Source organism: Citrus clementina, unplaced genomic scaffold, assembly GCF_000493195.1.
Source record: "Citrus clementina cultivar Clemenules unplaced genomic scaffold, Citrus_clementina_v1.0 scaffold_5, whole genome shotgun sequence".
Lineage (NCBI taxonomy): Eukaryota > Viridiplantae > Streptophyta > Magnoliopsida > Sapindales > Rutaceae > Citrus > Citrus x clementina.
This window is the reverse complement of record NW_006262201.1, coordinates 32312046-32327985: the sequence shown is the minus strand read 5'-3', so window position 1 is coordinate 32327985 and position 15940 is coordinate 32312046. Positions and strand designations below refer to the sequence as shown.

At 36.9% G+C, this 15940-nt stretch overlaps 4 protein-coding genes across 5 annotated transcripts; 1 reads left to right on the top strand and 3 right to left on the bottom strand.

The window, feature by feature from the left end:
• Nucleotides 1-4133: 4133 nt before the first annotated feature.
• Nucleotides 4134-8093, bottom strand: LOC18041619 (probable protein S-acyltransferase 17). Its single transcript, XM_006433179.2, has 10 exons — nt 7912-8093; nt 7734-7827; nt 6469-6563; nt 6219-6386; nt 6056-6128; nt 5904-5956; nt 5665-5756; nt 5524-5576; nt 4941-5066; nt 4134-4722 (listed from the first exon to the last, which is right to left on the bottom strand). The coding sequence occupies exons 1-10, from the start codon at nt 8058-8060 to the stop codon at nt 4444-4446; spliced, it is 1182 nt and encodes a 393-aa protein (XP_006433242.1). The 5' UTR covers nt 8061-8093; the 3' UTR covers nt 4134-4443.
• Nucleotides 8094-8247: 154 nt separating this feature from the next.
• On the bottom strand, nt 8248-10960 carry LOC18041687. 2 transcript variants are annotated; one of them, XM_006433178.2, is made up of 7 exons: nt 10587-10960; nt 10164-10382; nt 9977-10063; nt 9537-9683; nt 8923-8949; nt 8695-8790; nt 8248-8594 (listed from the first exon to the last, which is right to left on the bottom strand). In XM_006433178.2, the coding sequence occupies exons 1-7, from the start codon at nt 10815-10817 to the stop codon at nt 8394-8396; spliced, it is 1008 nt and encodes a 335-aa protein (XP_006433241.1). In that variant the 5' UTR covers nt 10818-10960; the 3' UTR covers nt 8248-8393. The 2 variants fall into 2 exon arrangements, with proteins under 2 accessions (XP_006433241.1, XP_024040213.1); XM_024184445.1 differs by lacking the exon at nt 9537-9683.
• A 153-nt stretch (nt 10961-11113) lies between these two features.
• On the top strand, nt 11114-14275 carry LOC112098343. Its single transcript, XM_024184444.1, has 8 exons — nt 11114-11332; nt 11425-11553; nt 12226-12309; nt 12407-12547; nt 12850-12900; nt 13115-13141; nt 13398-13493; nt 13577-14275. The coding sequence occupies exons 1-8, from the start codon at nt 11126-11128 to the stop codon at nt 13775-13777; spliced, it is 936 nt and encodes a 311-aa protein (XP_024040212.1). The 5' UTR covers nt 11114-11125; the 3' UTR covers nt 13778-14275.
• Nucleotides 13758-14974, bottom strand: LOC18041685 (histone H2AX). The gene is made up of 2 exons (XM_006433173.2): nt 14666-14974; nt 13758-14178 (listed from the first exon to the last, which is right to left on the bottom strand). Exons 1-2 carry the CDS (start codon nt 14864-14866, stop codon nt 13957-13959), a joined length of 423 nt encoding a protein of 140 aa, XP_006433236.1. The 5' UTR covers nt 14867-14974; the 3' UTR covers nt 13758-13956.
• Nucleotides 14975-15940: the final 966 nt, after the last annotated feature.

Below are 15940 nucleotides of genomic sequence, written 5' to 3'. Positions count from 1 at the left end.
GAGGTCTTTCTTGCTCACGAGTTTGGAAAGCTCGTTGAGATAGAGGGCCAAGTGTTCTGCTCGGCCGTCAGGTAAACGAGACCTATGCCCGACAGGAGGCGAAGAGGAAGCAGGATCAGTAGCTGCTCCACTGGTCTCGCCGAGTTTGGCAGAATGAGGAGGTAAAGACTTCAAGGGAGAGACCTGCTGCACGATGTTGGCCCGCTTTACAGTAGGGGCATCCTTGTTCTGGTCCTTCTTCGTGGTTTGAGGTCGAGAACGTTTTCTATTCAGAGCCCCAATCACAGCGTCCTCCATCTTATGGCCAGGTAGTACCAAGCGAGACTCGAGTAAATTGTAAATAGTTATCAGTTCTCGGCTCGGGCAGGAGTTGGCTAGTACAGCCTCAACCCGTTTGAGCTGACCAGGCTTGAGCGGGAAATGAACACCCCAAGAAACTACAGCACAAACAGACACTTGGTTAGAGACAAACCAATACAGCAAGAACAACTATGGATACAAGACATCTAAAGCGAGCAGGCAACCTGGGACCGTGAAACGGGGTGGGACGCGACAATCCTTCCCGTCTATTTGTGCAACTTGACCCCAAGGACCCCCAGTAAAAAAGAATTTCCTCTTCCAAGTCCCACCACCACCAGTGGGAAGATCAGTTATGGGTTTCCTGCTCTTGGTACTAGATTGGAAGTAGTACCAGCCGGCATCTTTAGGGCTGCTCTTCAGCTGATACAGGTGTTTCACCTCATCAACCGTGAGCTCGCTTTGGCAACATCTGTCCCACATTATGAATAGACCAGAGAGCACTCTCCACCCATTGGGGTTCAGCTGACCAGGAGCCAGATTTAGCCCGTTAAGTATCTGGGCAAAGTAAGGTTGCAAGGGACACCTCAGCCCATACTTAAAGCTCTCCAGAAACAGGGTAACGTATCCCCTATGAGGCCGGCTAGGTGTATCCTTCTTTCCTGGGATCTTAAGAGGTATCTCACCAGGAATACTATACCTAAGTCGGAGGTCATTGAGCTCGTCAAACGTGGTCGTGCACGACATGTAATCAATGGCATAATCACGCGACAAGGCTCTACCTCCTACTGTACCCCGTTCTTCTGGTCGTGGTGTTCCAGATGGAGACACCTCACCAGAATCACCTTCCTCATTCTCACTCAAGGTGCCTTCAGAGCCAGAAGATCTCTCCTCATCATTACTTCCGCTCGTGGAGGTTGTTTGGGGGGACATCTTCCTAGCACTAGTCCCGACACTAGACCTAATGGGTTCTAAGGGGATCCCGGGGTCAAAAGCAGGATCAATGAGCAGATTAGGCAAGAAACCCATTTCGTCGTCATCAATCTCGACGACTTTCTCCTTACCCTTCGACATTCCCCAAATAATAACCAAAACGCCACCGCCAACTACTACCCCAAGCAAAGCAAAGAAAAAAGAAATTATCTACAACCAACCAAGACCAGGAAAATAGAAGAAATACCTGAAGCAGGGACTCGGTCAGAGAGAGACAGGGATGACAGCTTTAATGCCGAGGTTCATTCGCCGGAGAGACAAGAATGGAGAAAATGACGAGTTCGTGTTTGAAGATTTTGGGTTTTCTTACTGAGAAGCAAACTCTTGGGCTGCCAGCATTTAATGACGCATATTCTGAGAATTTTGCAACCGTAGGTTTGAAATTCAAATGGAGGGGTAGATTTCTGCCACATCACCGCATCCGCAACTAAATACGACACGACTCTTGGCAGCCTTTTCCAGTCCCACGCGAGCAAAAACCGTTGAGTTTCTACTGCTGGTCCATTACATTACCCAACACCAGAAACTGGGGGACCGGTGTTTGAGGGAAATACTTCGGCGAGACCAGAAGTGATGAGCAGATATTTGGTGGCAAAGTCCTGCGAGCAGGTGTGTCCTGTAAGAGCCTGGTAGTAGGGGAACAGGAGCAGGGATATTCTGCTCGTTCACGAATATGCCATTCGCGAGGACGAATTCCTGTTAGAGGCAGAAGGCCATTCCTGCTAGGGGTCGAGGTGAGGAGACCCAGTCAACGACAGTTGGCAGGACGTGCGTTCCTATCCGAGAATCAAGGCACGAAGTCCATCTCCATTCGCCCACAATGACGACATTGGGGCATCCACATCCGAGGGTGGGCAGAATAATGGGCGTGGACTACGGAAGACCGGGATTCAGAGGAAGCCTATAAAAAGGTAGCCAACGAAGGTAAAAGGGTTAGGATTTTTGAGATTAGAACAGAGAGAAAGGAAATATTAAAAGAGAGAAAAACTACCTAAAAGCCATAAGATTTGTGGCAAACGTTCCCAGAGCCTTCATATCTGACTTGAGCGTCGGAGGGTTTACGCCGGGAAAATAACCGGCGTGCTCTGACTTGTTTCTGTGAACGCAGGGATACTTAGAGAAGAAAGCGTACGAGGAGAGTTCCTGATCGAGGTGAGGTTGATCGAGCAGACATCCTGGTCGTTGGAAGGTGTAACCAGAATCTCGCATCAACATCACCAATAATAATTTAAAAAAAATTAAAACCTTTTAATTTAAACCATTAAAAAGCTTTAGAGAAGAATATAGATTGAGAAAGAATGGCTTTGCCAATCTTCATTGAATGAGACGATTACAATTTATATAATTTACAAGATCGCATAGAAAGGAAAATAAATCAATAATTCGCCTATCGCTAACTTTTTAGAGTACAAAAACTATGCAAGAATAAAATATTTACAACCAAAAATAGATAATATACAATTAAGCAATAGTTGACTACAGTGATTCCTTAATACTCCCAATTAGTATTATTATACTCTTTAGAATCATAATACAGAGCAAAAGATGTGGTACCCCCATAATATTATAAGTGATATTACGGCCCTAAATTTTTAAAAAAACCAATGTGTCATGACATGATTGTTTGAATACAAACATACGTAATAAAAATAAATGATGTAACCCATATAATATTTTCAAATATTAATCATTTTATGTCACAAACAATTTAAATAAAATTAATTATACCAAAAGTTTGTGGACATATCATTTCTGTTAAATCAGTACGAGTAGATCAAATTTATATGTAAATTTGTATCTTTATGGCTGCACTTATCAATATTCAAGATTAAAGTAACTCATGGTAGCAAGTAGTTTATTATCTTTATTTAGAATCTTATTCTCTGTTCGAAAAAGATTAAAAAAGCTAGTTTATATATGTTAGTCTTCAGGTGCGGGGCTGCAGCTGATAATCATTTGTATATTTACAAAAGCCAAAGCTTTCGAAAATTGTAAGAGAACCAAATGACCACGAGTCACGTAGAGATTTTAACTAAAGCTTAAGTTAATTAAGTAACCAAGTTTTCTGTGTGGAAATTCAAGATATAAGTTGAAATCATCTACTGATAATATGGTAGAAGAAACTAATTTATTTACATGTATGAAGGTAGTTAAAGTTTTTCTGTTTGAAAGTCTTTAAGTTATGAATTGAAATTTTAACTGATAAGATATTAGAAAAAAAAAAAAAACTAATTTGTTTACTGGTATATGTAGTTAGTTAAAGTCAGTTAAAATAGATAGGTTTCAACTTTCAATTTTCAAGTAACTTTGTAAAACTTTAATTTATAATAAAATAAGAATCCCGTCCTCTCTTCAATGTAGATCCACCGTTCTTAAATGCTAGGAGATCAAAGAGATTTTATGTTCAAGTAACGTTGTAAAATTTTACAGTGAAATTTTATACACGAGTATTGTTCCAAGAAAAATGTTATTCTGGCATAGTTTATACACTCATGACTACCGAGCATCCAGCTAAAAAATGAAACTATAAAAACTACTAGGTAAAATATTATATCATATTTTACCATAAAGAGGTCATGCTAAAAAAAAGTACACGTGTATTAATGAAAACAAAAGAAAACAAAAAATGTTGAATTTTGTATGGTGATTTCCAAAGAAAACTGCACCAATCTTTTTTCAAATTCTTTTTTTAATTATAGCACCGTTCCCAGTGTAATTCAACTTTAATTTGTGGATCTCATCTAATCAGGCAGTAAAATATCTTGTTGAAAATAAAAATCTCGGTATTCGAGCCCCGCTCACATCGGTGGGGAGAAAATTAGAATCAATAAATTTAAAAAAAAAAAAAAAAAAAAGGTTTAATGGAACTAAAATATGTAATGTTGTTTTACAAAATGAGATATGACTATTTTCCTACTTCTTCAGAATCTCCCACAATAACACACGCTATCAACCTCTCTATCCAGTAATGATGACACCCTCAAACTTTCACTAAAGGCAATAAATAATGAGATACAATGCTACTGCTAACATATCCTCCTATTGTGGCTTGCAGAGAAAAATTACAAATCTGAACTCCAAGATGAGCCATGACACTACAGGAATGCCAACTGCATTGATAACACAGTGAGTGTAGAGTTTTTTACAGCGTTCTCAGCTGGACTTTGATTTGGTTCGTAAAAATGACCGTCTTGTTGATGGGGGAGATATGACCTCCCAAACATTGTGAAGGATGCCTCTATCGTAGATGTTGTTCTTAACAACAGCCCCAGTGTCTTCCAAGGGGGATCTACGAAAAAAGGTTTTCCATTTGCTATCTGGAGGCTTTCTTTCGCTGCTCATCCCATTGATGCTTGCTTTAAGTGCTGCAGCACTTGCCCTTGCTTCATTCACCTTCCTCTGCCAGTTCATATGATCTTGCCACTTGACAGTCTGTATTTGAAGTAGATAACCACACATAAAACCAGGGTTTCAGTAACAAACTTTAAATGTTATGTCAAGTTGTTGACGTAAAATTTTCTCTTGAGATGTTAAGCATATCTCAACAGAGGCCTAATTTTACGTGTAGCAGCCACAGAGCCATGAAGTTTATTCCCACATCCTGCCCTCTTATATTTGCAAGAAATGTTAAATAATTGCCAAAGATTTACCTCATTTGTTGTTGTATTTGTTCGACAAAGGTTGGCATGGTACCCAAAGAAGCCCGCCAGCAGGAGAGAAACAACAGCAAGAAACACCATAAGAAGTATCTGAGTGTTATATGAACCCAACAACCACTGTTACACACCAAAAACATGTTAATCAAGTAGCCAAAAAAGGCTGCGAGTGCAAAATGTCAAACACATGGACTTTTGATTAGATACGTGAATGCAAAGAAACATCCCAATGCACACACACAAACATGTTAATAGCTACCATAAGAGCTGTCATATATTTTCTTGACATCAGAAAAGATAGTTTAATGATTTTTTTCAAAGTTAAAAAATATTTCTCAGTAGATAATAACAGACAAGCGATGAAGCACACGTTTCTAGAGATGTAAAGATCAAATATCTCCAGATTCGGATTCTGCTGAGGGACAATCAACTTATTATAGGAAATAATTCAGCAAATCCCATATGCCATTGGAAAAGGCACTCTTAAGTTAATTCAAAACACAATTTTTGCCCATCGTCCATGTATTGAACAAGTTCACATGTTAAAGAAGTATGATAAATTGTTTGAAATACTCACCTGTACAACATGTGGAGCTAACTTGCGAAATGAATTTTCTATACCATAATAAACTGCAAAAAGGATGAAGAAAGACATGTCATATTGACTCTTAAAAGCAGACAATATAACAACTAGATCTTCAATTGATATCATCATTACCTGTTAGAATATATACAACTCTTAATTCTTTTAATCTTCCAGCCAGAACAAACCCAAGGGCTACAATTCCATATAAACAAAGAAACAAATGCCTGCAAAACACTAATGTAGCATTTAACATAAATAAATCAATGGAACAAAATACATGCAGCTTATTGTATATCTAAAGGGCCAACTAGCAAAGGTGATGATGACCCAACTAAGGCCAAAAGAGATTCTAATAATCATAGAATACTCACCATAAAAGAAAAGCCATAAAATATCGGGTATTTCTCTCCCCTATACAATTGTTCTGCAATAGTTAAAAAAAATTCAGTGCAAATCAAAAGAATTGATGATTTTCATCATTCAGCATATACAACAAGGAATATAGTTTAAAATAAAACTGTACCATCCATCCACAATGATGGTCAAACCGAGCAACACAGCAATTACATATGCTGCAGTGCTTCGACCTAGCAGGTCTGAAACAAAGATCCAAAGAAAAATCTTTTCATTACAGATGAAACAAGAAGTTTTAAAGAGAGTGTTTATTAAGAAAGAAAGGAACTCACTTTGGAATTTTACAAGTTGAACATTCTTTCTCTGTGTATATGATATTGTCATAAGGATAAGCAGATTGATATTGAGAAACATTCTCAGCTTTCACAGTTCCTGGATCCGTAAAGCTGGTTAACAGAAAGAAAAAAACACCAATGCCAACCCCCAACAAGCTTGTATACCTGGAAGACCTTAAAAATTATTACTTAAGTTCAGCATAAAACAAGAGCCATAAAAATAACATATCCATGCATGGTTTCTTACCTATGAAATCCACTTAAATAATATCCAGGAATATAGCTAAAGGATGACTTTGCAATAAAATAATAAGTGATTCCAATTATTGCCAAATATATTATCTGCAATAAAAGAGAAATTTTTAACAAAAGATTTACCATGTGATAACAAGAAAGGGAAACCTTTTATATGTCTGTGTGGTAAAATTATAGAAAAAGTTAAATGAATAAATTCATAAATGAAAAAGAAAAAAATATACATAAGCAACTTTCACAACAGCAGAAAAATTTAGAACATTTACTCAGTTTGTAATTCTTTGCAGTCGAAGATAAACCCAAAATTCTACCTCACCCTATCTTACATCTTTTGTAACCCAATCATAACCAATCTTCTTAAAAGGTTGAGCATCTAACCTTTTCCAGTCAAAATCTTTATATCAATCGAGTCAAAGCTCACAAAAGAGCAAAAGAATTATCAATATGTTGAGGCATTTGTTAGATTATTGAATAGAAAACAACAAAACAAAATTACCAGGAAGGTATAGAAGCAAACCATCTAAGAACTTGCACATAAAACTGTTATTCTCTAACTTCAAGAAAGTACCTTCATCATTATATAATCCCTAAATAAAATTATCTGAAAATTCATCCCTAAAGTGATCCATTCCCTAACCTCAAGAATAAGAACTGATGGATCACAATCAAAGATATGAGAATTAAATGTCTTCTTCCACAACAGCATAAGACAAAGATTTTCCTTTTGCTATGCAATTTAGCTGGTAATGATAATTTCCATAATAGAATGCAGAATTTAGAGTCCAAAAACTGAACTTACAGATCCCAAGTGCTTTCTAGACCCCAAAAAATGCTTTCAAACATCAAAATGCACATTTATGCCTATCTTGAAATACATAGATGAAATAGAAAAATGCATATTCAACATCAAAAAGGCAACCAAAGTGTTATTTGGAGAAGCAGATAATAGACGGTTCAGTCAAATACACTTGAACAGTTCTCTAAAGAAGCACTTAATAGATGCTTTTTCTATAAGTGCTTTTAGGTATTTTGGCTTTACACTAGCAGACTTCCAACGAACAAAAGGAGCACCCTAAAACTAACTCACTTAGTACAAAAATACCAACCCCAGTTAAAGCAATTGTCAATTTTGAATAATCCCAAAAGTCCGACTTTCAAATCCCCTTTTTGTTGTCAAATTTATCAAGAACTCACATCATCATACAACTTGCACGCACAATTCAAACAAATTATAAAGGAAAAAAACAAATTAGAAACCTGCAAGACTGGATTGGGGCGATCGCAGCAGAAATACTCAACGGAGAGGATGGCATTGATGGCCTTTTCACCAAACACAGACCCAACGAACCGGCTGCAAGAAACCCACAGATAAAATCATCACAGGGAATCGATTCTCGAAAAAGAGAGAAAACTGGGTTGGTGCGAAAGACAGTACAGGAAGTAATCGTAGGCGCCAAAAGTGAGGAAATAATGGATGCGTTGAATTGGAGTGCCTTCGAAGATCGGCCATTGCCCGCAGAGAAACGATACCACTACTAGTAGCGTCAGCAAGCCGTGAATTATCAGAAGCCATTGTACATCCATCGTCTCCTACGTCGGTGTTTCAGAGCAGTTTTCTCTTTTCTGAGGTTTTATTGGTCTTGACGTTTGACTTTGATTAATAATTTCATTTGTCGATTTTAACGTTTAGGTCCCTGCATTTTAACTGAATCACATAAAAAATTAAAGTATTTCTATGTTTAAAAAAAAATACTATCGTCTGAGGCTCGAATTTTGCTCCAATCAAGAATGGTAGATTTTCAATTTTCACATACATCTGTATCATAATTTAACATAGATGTTTGGAAATTTTATGTACATATAACAAATTACAGTATTTGCATAACTTTGTTTACAATCAAGAAATTGGAGATGAAATTAAGTGTCAGTATCATCTATGTTATCTTCTATAATGTCGATGCAAGATCCTAAAGATTTCCCCATTGTCATGGCCTCTGCAAGTTTAGCTCGAGCTCCTTTATGGCGACGCAAAAGTAGGACTGTGTTTAACAAAGACCATCTGACTTGAGAATCTGCTTTCTTCTGCGTGAAGCCTAAACCTTTGAGTAATGCATCCAACTGTTTCATGATCGAACAAAGGTCAATTAGCAGTAAAGATAGTAGAAGCAAAGACCTGGATTTCACTAGCAGTCAATTGAGCAGAGTCGTGTGGAGGAACCTTATTTATATCAGCAAGGCCACCCTCAGCGTATCCATATAATAGATATTCAGTTGCCACACCTGCTAGCGCTATGCATGAGAATCTGTTCAATGTCTGAGAAGATATATTCAATTCAACCTTTAGAATTATATAAGCAAGAGAAGATAACCAGCGCTTTTAGGGGTAATATACAATCTAACATGACTATGACCAGTGATTAAAGAATGTAAGAAGTTAAAAACGTACCGTAGCTGATACTTTACCGGAATTAACCTGCCAATGACATGAGAAAATCAGAAGAAAATAGTAAGGCTAACACAGTTAGAAAATGGAAATGACCAAACACAAAACAATTGCCAAATAGCTAATGCCTAAAAGTGTTCTTAGACATCAGATTGGGCCTTAGGGCATAAAATTTAACAAGAAGCCGTCATTTTTCAGATCTACATAGTTACTATAGGTGGCAGTTCTAGATATAGTGATTCTTCACTATGAAACCAAAGTTGAGCTGAAGTGATCAATCTATTTCATTGGGATTTCTTAAAGTGCATACATACTAGGCTACTATTTCTTTTTTCTTTTTCATCTTTTTTTCCCTTTTTCCCCTTCCATTACACATGCCCTCAATCAACCACTGACAAAGACATGACAGAACCTGCAGCTTTAGTGATATATCATCCCAATGTCCTTGGCAGGAGGTCCTAAGTGAATCAAAAAAGGGAGGGCACCATTGAGGTCTATAAGTTACCAAGATATATATGCCAGACAATGCAAACCCTTGAGGAAGCAGAACAATATAGGATGTACAGAAGAAAAAGCTACCAAAAGGAAAATAAATTTAAAAAAAAATAACTACCCACTTCTTCTAGAAATTCAAAATCCACAAATGCAGTCCCCGCTTGAACATTGAGTGATCCTTCTTTCTTCAAAGCTTCCAAACTAGTCAGTGTATATCCCTTAGGAAGAATACCCACCAAGTAGGCAATCAAGAAATGCCCAGCTTCATGCTACATAGAATGATGATATTTGCAGAATTAAATGGAAGCTATTCTTCGTTATATTTTTTAAAAAAAAAAAATCCAGAATAGACAGTGGAAAAGTTATAAAGGTAGTATCCTACCAAAATGCCACAAAAGCAATCTCTTTAACATGTTACGGCCATGAAAAAAATAAAGTGACATCAAGTTTGTTATGACGTATATGTAAAATTTGACTGAAAATTGTTCTCTCAATTAGCTAGATAAAAATATTATTACGAAATTCCAGAAACAGGATATAGATAAAATGACATTTTTCTTACTTGAATAACCCTATTGTGGTACTTCTGACTGAAGGTGTGACCAATTGTGTCAAGAACCAAGCTGCCAACTCCTCCATTGTAAGAGACCTGCAAAAACCACTATGATTAAACACAGTAGCTAATTAATTGGCGAGAAAATTTTCACCACAAAAATTGATTGAGCTACAGTGTGAAGGTTAGAAATTACCGAGTCCACTGTCCAGAGGAACAACAATGCCAAAGACAGATACAAAATCTGTTGTGGATTAAAACTAAACACATTCCAAGCAGAAACGCCTCCCGCAATGGCAGCAAGCTGCAGATTCCGTTCTATCGAACCAAGAGTTTCATCCACCGGCGACAGAAGTGATCTCGTCTCTATTCCATTCAACTTCAATTCATCTAAGGTGTAGAGCCTCTGAGGTATCTGCAAGTTGAACACCTTTATAATTGACTCTCTACTTTTTCGCCATAATGAAGTTCTTTTCACACACACCCGTAATTAAATATGCATTGATTCTAATTTTGAAGCTAATTAATCTTAGAAATATACTAATAAGTTATTTCCCTTACATTTGAGTGCAAGAAAAATAATAGCAATAGAAAAAAATGGTCAAACAAGCAAACGAACCTGACGGGCAGCGCCAAAACATCGAAGCCCACCAGGCTTTCCCTGCAAATCTTTTACCAGAGCAAGCGCAGCCCTTTCATCTCCCTTGCTTAGCTCCTCGTCCACTTGCTTCAAAACTCGTCGTTTTGAGACTTCAACCTCAGATGAACTTACAACTCTACTTAAAGAGAGGACCTTCACTCCGGGACGCGAAGATAATAAGCACAAGTTATTGTAAATTAACGTGGCCATGAAATTAATTCAATTTTAAAAATTAATGATTAAATAATTTGAGAGGAAATAAAAATTAATTCTAGGTTTTTAACGGTAACCAGAAACAGGATTGAACAGTGGCAGTGACATTGCATCGCGCCAGATTATTGTCCTGATAACGAACTTACACGGGTGAGTATTTTCATTTAAAATGACAGAAAAGCCCCTGTTTATAACAAAATTACAATGCTTCTACGATGTCGTTTAAATGTGGGGAATCTTCGACTGCGTTACCTTCAACTGTAATTTCATTTTCTCGCGAGCGAAAACGGAATTCTTCACTCAGCATGTACTCGGCTTTGAGCTGCCAGTTCGGAGGGGAGCTAGTGGCGGCGAGTGGAAAAGAAGCCGAGTACGCTAAACGGCGTCGTCAAGCTCTGAAAAGGGTAGATAGGGAGCTTTCTAGAGGCAATTTCAAGGTGGCTCTGTCTCTGGTCAAGCAGCTTCAGCGCAAGCCCGCCGGCGGCCTACGTGGCTTTGGCGCCGCCAAACAGGTCTTTTTTTTTTCCTTTTCCCTCTCTCAGAGATTCCAGAATACGTATTAATCTGTGTATATTTATACGGGCACGTGCGTATTTCTGTGTAGGTGCCTAAAAGGCTGTCATCGTTAGACGAATCAGAGCTCGACTCGAAGGAATTGTTAACTCTACGAGCATTGTTTGATTCAGTTATGGAATCAATAGAAAGATGCAATCTTTTTGATTCGTTAGATGAGGTATTTAGTTTATTCATTTTTCTCTTAGACATTGTTTATGTTGATTGTGATCAGATTTGATTGATTGAGGTGTTTCAGATTTGATAGGAAACCGCTAAGTTGTCAAATGTAAGTGAGTGTTTACTATTTACCAAACACTTTACCAGTCAGTAGTTTCAAAATTTAGTGCAAGCATGGCAGTTATAAATATGGCAAATTTTGTTAAAGATGCAAAATTGGGTCATGGAAGCATTTGATCTTACATAGCAATTCTCTTGATTTGTGTTCGATTGAGAGGGATTAGAGATTATGAATTGGTGTTGAGTCAGCGTTAGAGATCTCAATTGCTAGTTTTCTGATGAAGATGACCTTCAATTCCACATAATTCCTGTACTTTGACTGAATTCAATGCAACCAAACATAGGAAAACCTTAAATCACAATGCTGCAATTTTGCTATTTCTTTGCTTATGTAAGTTTAATATGTATAGATATGTAACTGATTTTTCTTCAATTTTTCTTTCATGTACAACTTTATTGTTAGTTTTAAGGTTAATCTAATAAATATTTGCTTCATTGTGTGCCCTGAAGAGATGGATCATTGAATCACCAAATTAATGATTTTCATGTGTGAATAATTGAAATGATTCTACAGTCAAGACTTAATATAGGTAGTCCTACGTTTATCTAATAGGCTCCAAGTGATACAGTTGAGAGTATTGTGGAAGATGGCAGTTATGTGTCTCTCAAAGAAGAAGATCATTTCATGTGCGTGCAAGTAAGCAAACTTTTCTTTTAAACTTTCATCTTCTTGAACTTGTTTATTATATGTCTTCCTGAGAAAGTACCTAACAATGACAAACATACTTGCCCAGCATGAAGCTGGTCATTTTCTCACTGGCTACTTGCTTGGGGTTCTTCCAAAAGGCTATGAAATACCAAGTGTGGAAGCCCTAAGGCAAGATGACTTCGCTGTAGGAAGAGTTCAATTTGTTGGTTTTGATTTTCTTAATGAAGTAAGTGTAATGTTGCCTTTTGCTAAATTTTATTCAACGGTAGTGCTCTGTATGGTTAATTATTTTAAAAAAATCCCATTTATTTGATGCACGTAAGTCAGATCTATATTAAATGCCAATGTATTGATGGCTTGTCAGTGAAGACTAAAACGAATAATTACTCCTAAATTCATTTCTTATTTATGTTTACTACGTTGCTTTTAGGGGGAAAAAATGACTAATACTTTTCTGTTCATTAATAGTAGCGGCATTCTCCTGTAACTCTAAATATTTCATACCTCACAGTTTGTCTCTGCATGTAGGTCGCTGATGCAAGGAAGCAAAAGAAAGATACTGGTCAAGTAGGCAGCTGGGTAAGACATCCTTTTTCTGTTTCTTCACAATAACGATGAATAAGGTGGCCCGATATATATTATACAAGCCTCACAATCGACTGTGTGAAATTATCAGCAACAGGGAATGATGCATTCAGTACTGCACTGCTAGCTAATTTGTTAAAATAATTGTTTCTATTTCTTATGATGATTTTGACAGAGTTTTTATTTTATGTGTGATTACTCCATGCAGGGCAACAGAGGTGAAATTTCATCTAAGGTGAAAAGCTTCCTTTTTGTCAAATTTTTGACAAGTAAAGCATTCACTTTCAATGCATTTATGTGCTAGTTTTGGTTAAGGGGATATACAACTAGAACGGAATAAGAATAGAAGATTGAAACATTACATATTCATGTCCATTGAGAACAAATTTAAACATTTATGCCTGTGCTAATTGGAATAAAATGGAGAATTATCCAGCATTACAAGCACCTGGATTGAAACTTTTCAACTAACAGTTGATAATTGGTTGCAGACTCTGAACAACTTTTCATGTGTAATATTAGGAGGCCTAGTGGCAGAGCATTTAGTATTTGGACACTCAGAAGGCCATTATAGCGATATTAACAAGGTCAGGTTTTATATTTCATCAACTTCACCATAACTGATACTGTTTCTGGGTTACTTAACTGCTTTATTTGGATCATGGAACAGCTAGACAAAGTGTTTCAATGGCTAGGTTACAATAAGAGTGAGGCTGACTCTCAAGTGAAATGGGCAGCGCTGAATACAGTTCTTATATCACACCACCACATACAAGTTAGATCAAGACTAGCAGAGGCAATGGCATTGGGAAGATCTATTGGCTCTTGTATTGATTCAATAGAGAATGCCCTATCAGGAGAATTAATCTAGGTTCTATATTGTTCGATAACAAATAACATGTGGAAAGCAATGGAATAATCTCATTAAGTTACACATAGTGAAAAAGATTAGCAAATGCAATCTCTGTTACCATAAGAAAAAAACTCATAACCATTTTTCCTTTTTTTTCTTTTTTTACAGATACTAGTAAAATTCTGACAGAGCAGAGTCTAGAACTCTTGAGAAGCAGAACCAATGTCACCCTTTCCTTTCCCCACCTTCTTGGGAAGCAGCGTCTGGTGAATGTTGGGTAAAACACCTCCATTGGCAATGGTAACCGAGCCCAGCAGCTTGCTCAATTCCTCATCATTTCGAACTGCAAGCTGAATATGCCTTGGCACTATACGGTTCTTCTTGTTGTCCCTTGCTGCATTGCCAGCAAGCTCCAGAACCTGTAGATTGAAACACATAAAATCATTTCCCATATTACAAGACTGGAAAAATCACAATCTTGAACCATTTAATCAGTTTCAAGAAACAATTTTTGAAGTATCAATAAGCAAACAGCTTTAATTCTTCTTCACCATCAGTGCTTAAGAATAAATTAATCTAATTATATAATCCCAGTTCTATTTGTTTTGATGAAGAAATGTTTAAGACCCATTTAAAAAATTAAAAAAAATAATAATCAATTTCCAAGAAACAATTTTGAAAAAAAAAACTGACATTTGAAGTATTCAACAAGTAAACAGCCGTACTTAAGAATAAAATAATCCAAAAAACATAATTCCTGTTGTATTTGTTTTCATGAAGAAATGATTTAAGACACCTTTAAAAAATAAAATATTTACCAATGAGAAGCAAATTTCACAAATTCAAAGTTCAATTCAATCAAACCCTAATTTCATTATCAGGCAATAATAAAACAAACAAACAAACCTCAGCAGCGAGGTACTCAAGCACGGCAGAGAGGTAAACAGGAGCTCCGGCGCCGACTCGCTCAGCGTACTTTCCGGCCTTCAAAAACCTAGCGATCCTGCCCACCGGGAACTGAAGGCCCGCCTTATGCGACCGCGAGACCGATTTCGAAGCCTTCGGCTTACCCCTGCCGCCCTTCGTTGACCCTCCAGTTGAACTCATTCTTATTACAGAAAAACCCTAACCCTAGATTTCGGTTTGGTTTGAAGCGATTGAAAGTGAAGCCACACAAAAGATCGGTGAAATTGCTTTTGAGTACTTTTGTGGAATGGGAAATCAGGTGGAGTGTAAATTTATATAGGGGCCTTCACTAGTTCTGATTGGTCAATGACGAATCACGCGGATTGCCAACGTGGCACTCGAGTTTTGGTTTAGCGGGAAATTTGTGCTTGTTTGGAGTTGCTTCGCGGTCAAGGGATTTTAAGTTTCGTTTCGCGCATCTCAAAACGGCGCCGTTGGGAGCTTTTTTTTTTCAAAAAAAAAAAAGAAAAAGAAAATTCCCCACTTTAATATTGTACATTTATACAATGTGAGAGAACTTTTCAGAATATTGTTACATATATAATTTCTTAATTTATTAAAAAATAATTCAAGCTTTTGTAAGTACATAATTTTTTTCATAAAGTGTATTTGATTCAAGCCAATTATTTAGTGGGGGTTCCTTTTCATTCAAAATAAACTAAAACTACATTGTCACTTAAAAGAATATAAAGAATGGAAGACAACCTTGACCCTATATTTTAAGAATAAAAATAGTATACTAAAATCAGGTTTTGGAATTGATTAAAAAAATTAAGTTTTGGGAAATTGAAGATGATTTAGCATAATCATCAATTGAAAACATGAAAGTGGAAAAGGAAACTGGCCTGTTAGCAGTAGGAATTTAGAATTAGCCCAAGCAAAAGGCTTCGGGCCTTTGAAAATGGTCCGAATGATTGATTATTTTGTGGGTCATGAGAACAAATGAACGAGGCAATGAGCTGGATTTGGGCCATATTTTTTCATGTGGTTGAGGGTGATTGGACCTACTGAATTGATAGTTTAATCCTTAAAATCATCAACAAGAAATTACCCACACAAAAAAAAAAAAACTCAAAGTCAAACTTGTTGTTCCTACAAAAAGTTGTTTATTCTAATCATTAAATATTTTTTTCATAGTTATTATGTGCATGGCTTGTCAAAGTTTGAAGTTTTGTGAATAAGTATCATCCACAATTGATGATGGGTTGTGTAATG

Bases quoted from the DNA above. Each gene is read 5' to 3' on its own strand.
- LOC18041619 (XM_006433179.2), bottom strand. From the start codon at position 8,060: ATGGATGTACAATGGCTTCTGATAATTCACGGCTTGCTGACGCTACTA. The intron at 6,564-7,733 runs GTTTCTAATTTG...CTTTTATTGCAG, and splicing joins GCCCCAATCCAGTCTTGCAG to ATAATATATTTGGCAATAAT. The intron at 4,723-4,940 runs GTAAATCTTTGG...CTTCAAATACAG, and splicing joins CAAATACAACAACAAATGAG to ACTGTCAAGTGGCAAGATCA.
- LOC18041687 (XM_006433178.2), bottom strand. From the start codon at position 10,817: ATGGCCACGTTAATTTACAATAACTTGTGCTTATTATCTTCGCGTCCC. The intron at 10,383-10,586 runs GTTCGTTTGCTT...TTCAACTTGCAG, and splicing joins GTTTTGGCGCTGCCCGTCAG to ATACCTCAGAGGCTCTACAC. The intron at 10,064-10,163 runs GTAATTTCTAAC...TGGTTTTTGCAG, and splicing joins TCCTCTGGACAGTGGACTCG to GTCTCTTACAATGGAGGAGT.
- LOC112098343 (XM_024184444.1), top strand. From the start codon at position 11,126: ATGTACTCGGCTTTGAGCTGCCAGTTCGGAGGGGAGCTAGTGGCGGCG. The intron at 12,548-12,849 runs GTAAGTGTAATG...CTCTGCATGTAG, and splicing joins GTTTTGATTTTCTTAATGAA to GTCGCTGATGCAAGGAAGCA. The intron at 13,494-13,576 runs GTCAGGTTTTAT...ATCATGGAACAG, and splicing joins ATTATAGCGATATTAACAAG to CTAGACAAAGTGTTTCAATG.
- LOC18041685 (XM_006433173.2), bottom strand. From the start codon at position 14,866: ATGAGTTCAACTGGAGGGTCAACGAAGGGCGGCAGGGGTAAGCCGAAG. The intron at 14,179-14,665 runs GTTTGTTTGTTT...TTCAATCTACAG, and splicing joins TTGAGTACCTCGCTGCTGAG to GTTCTGGAGCTTGCTGGCAA.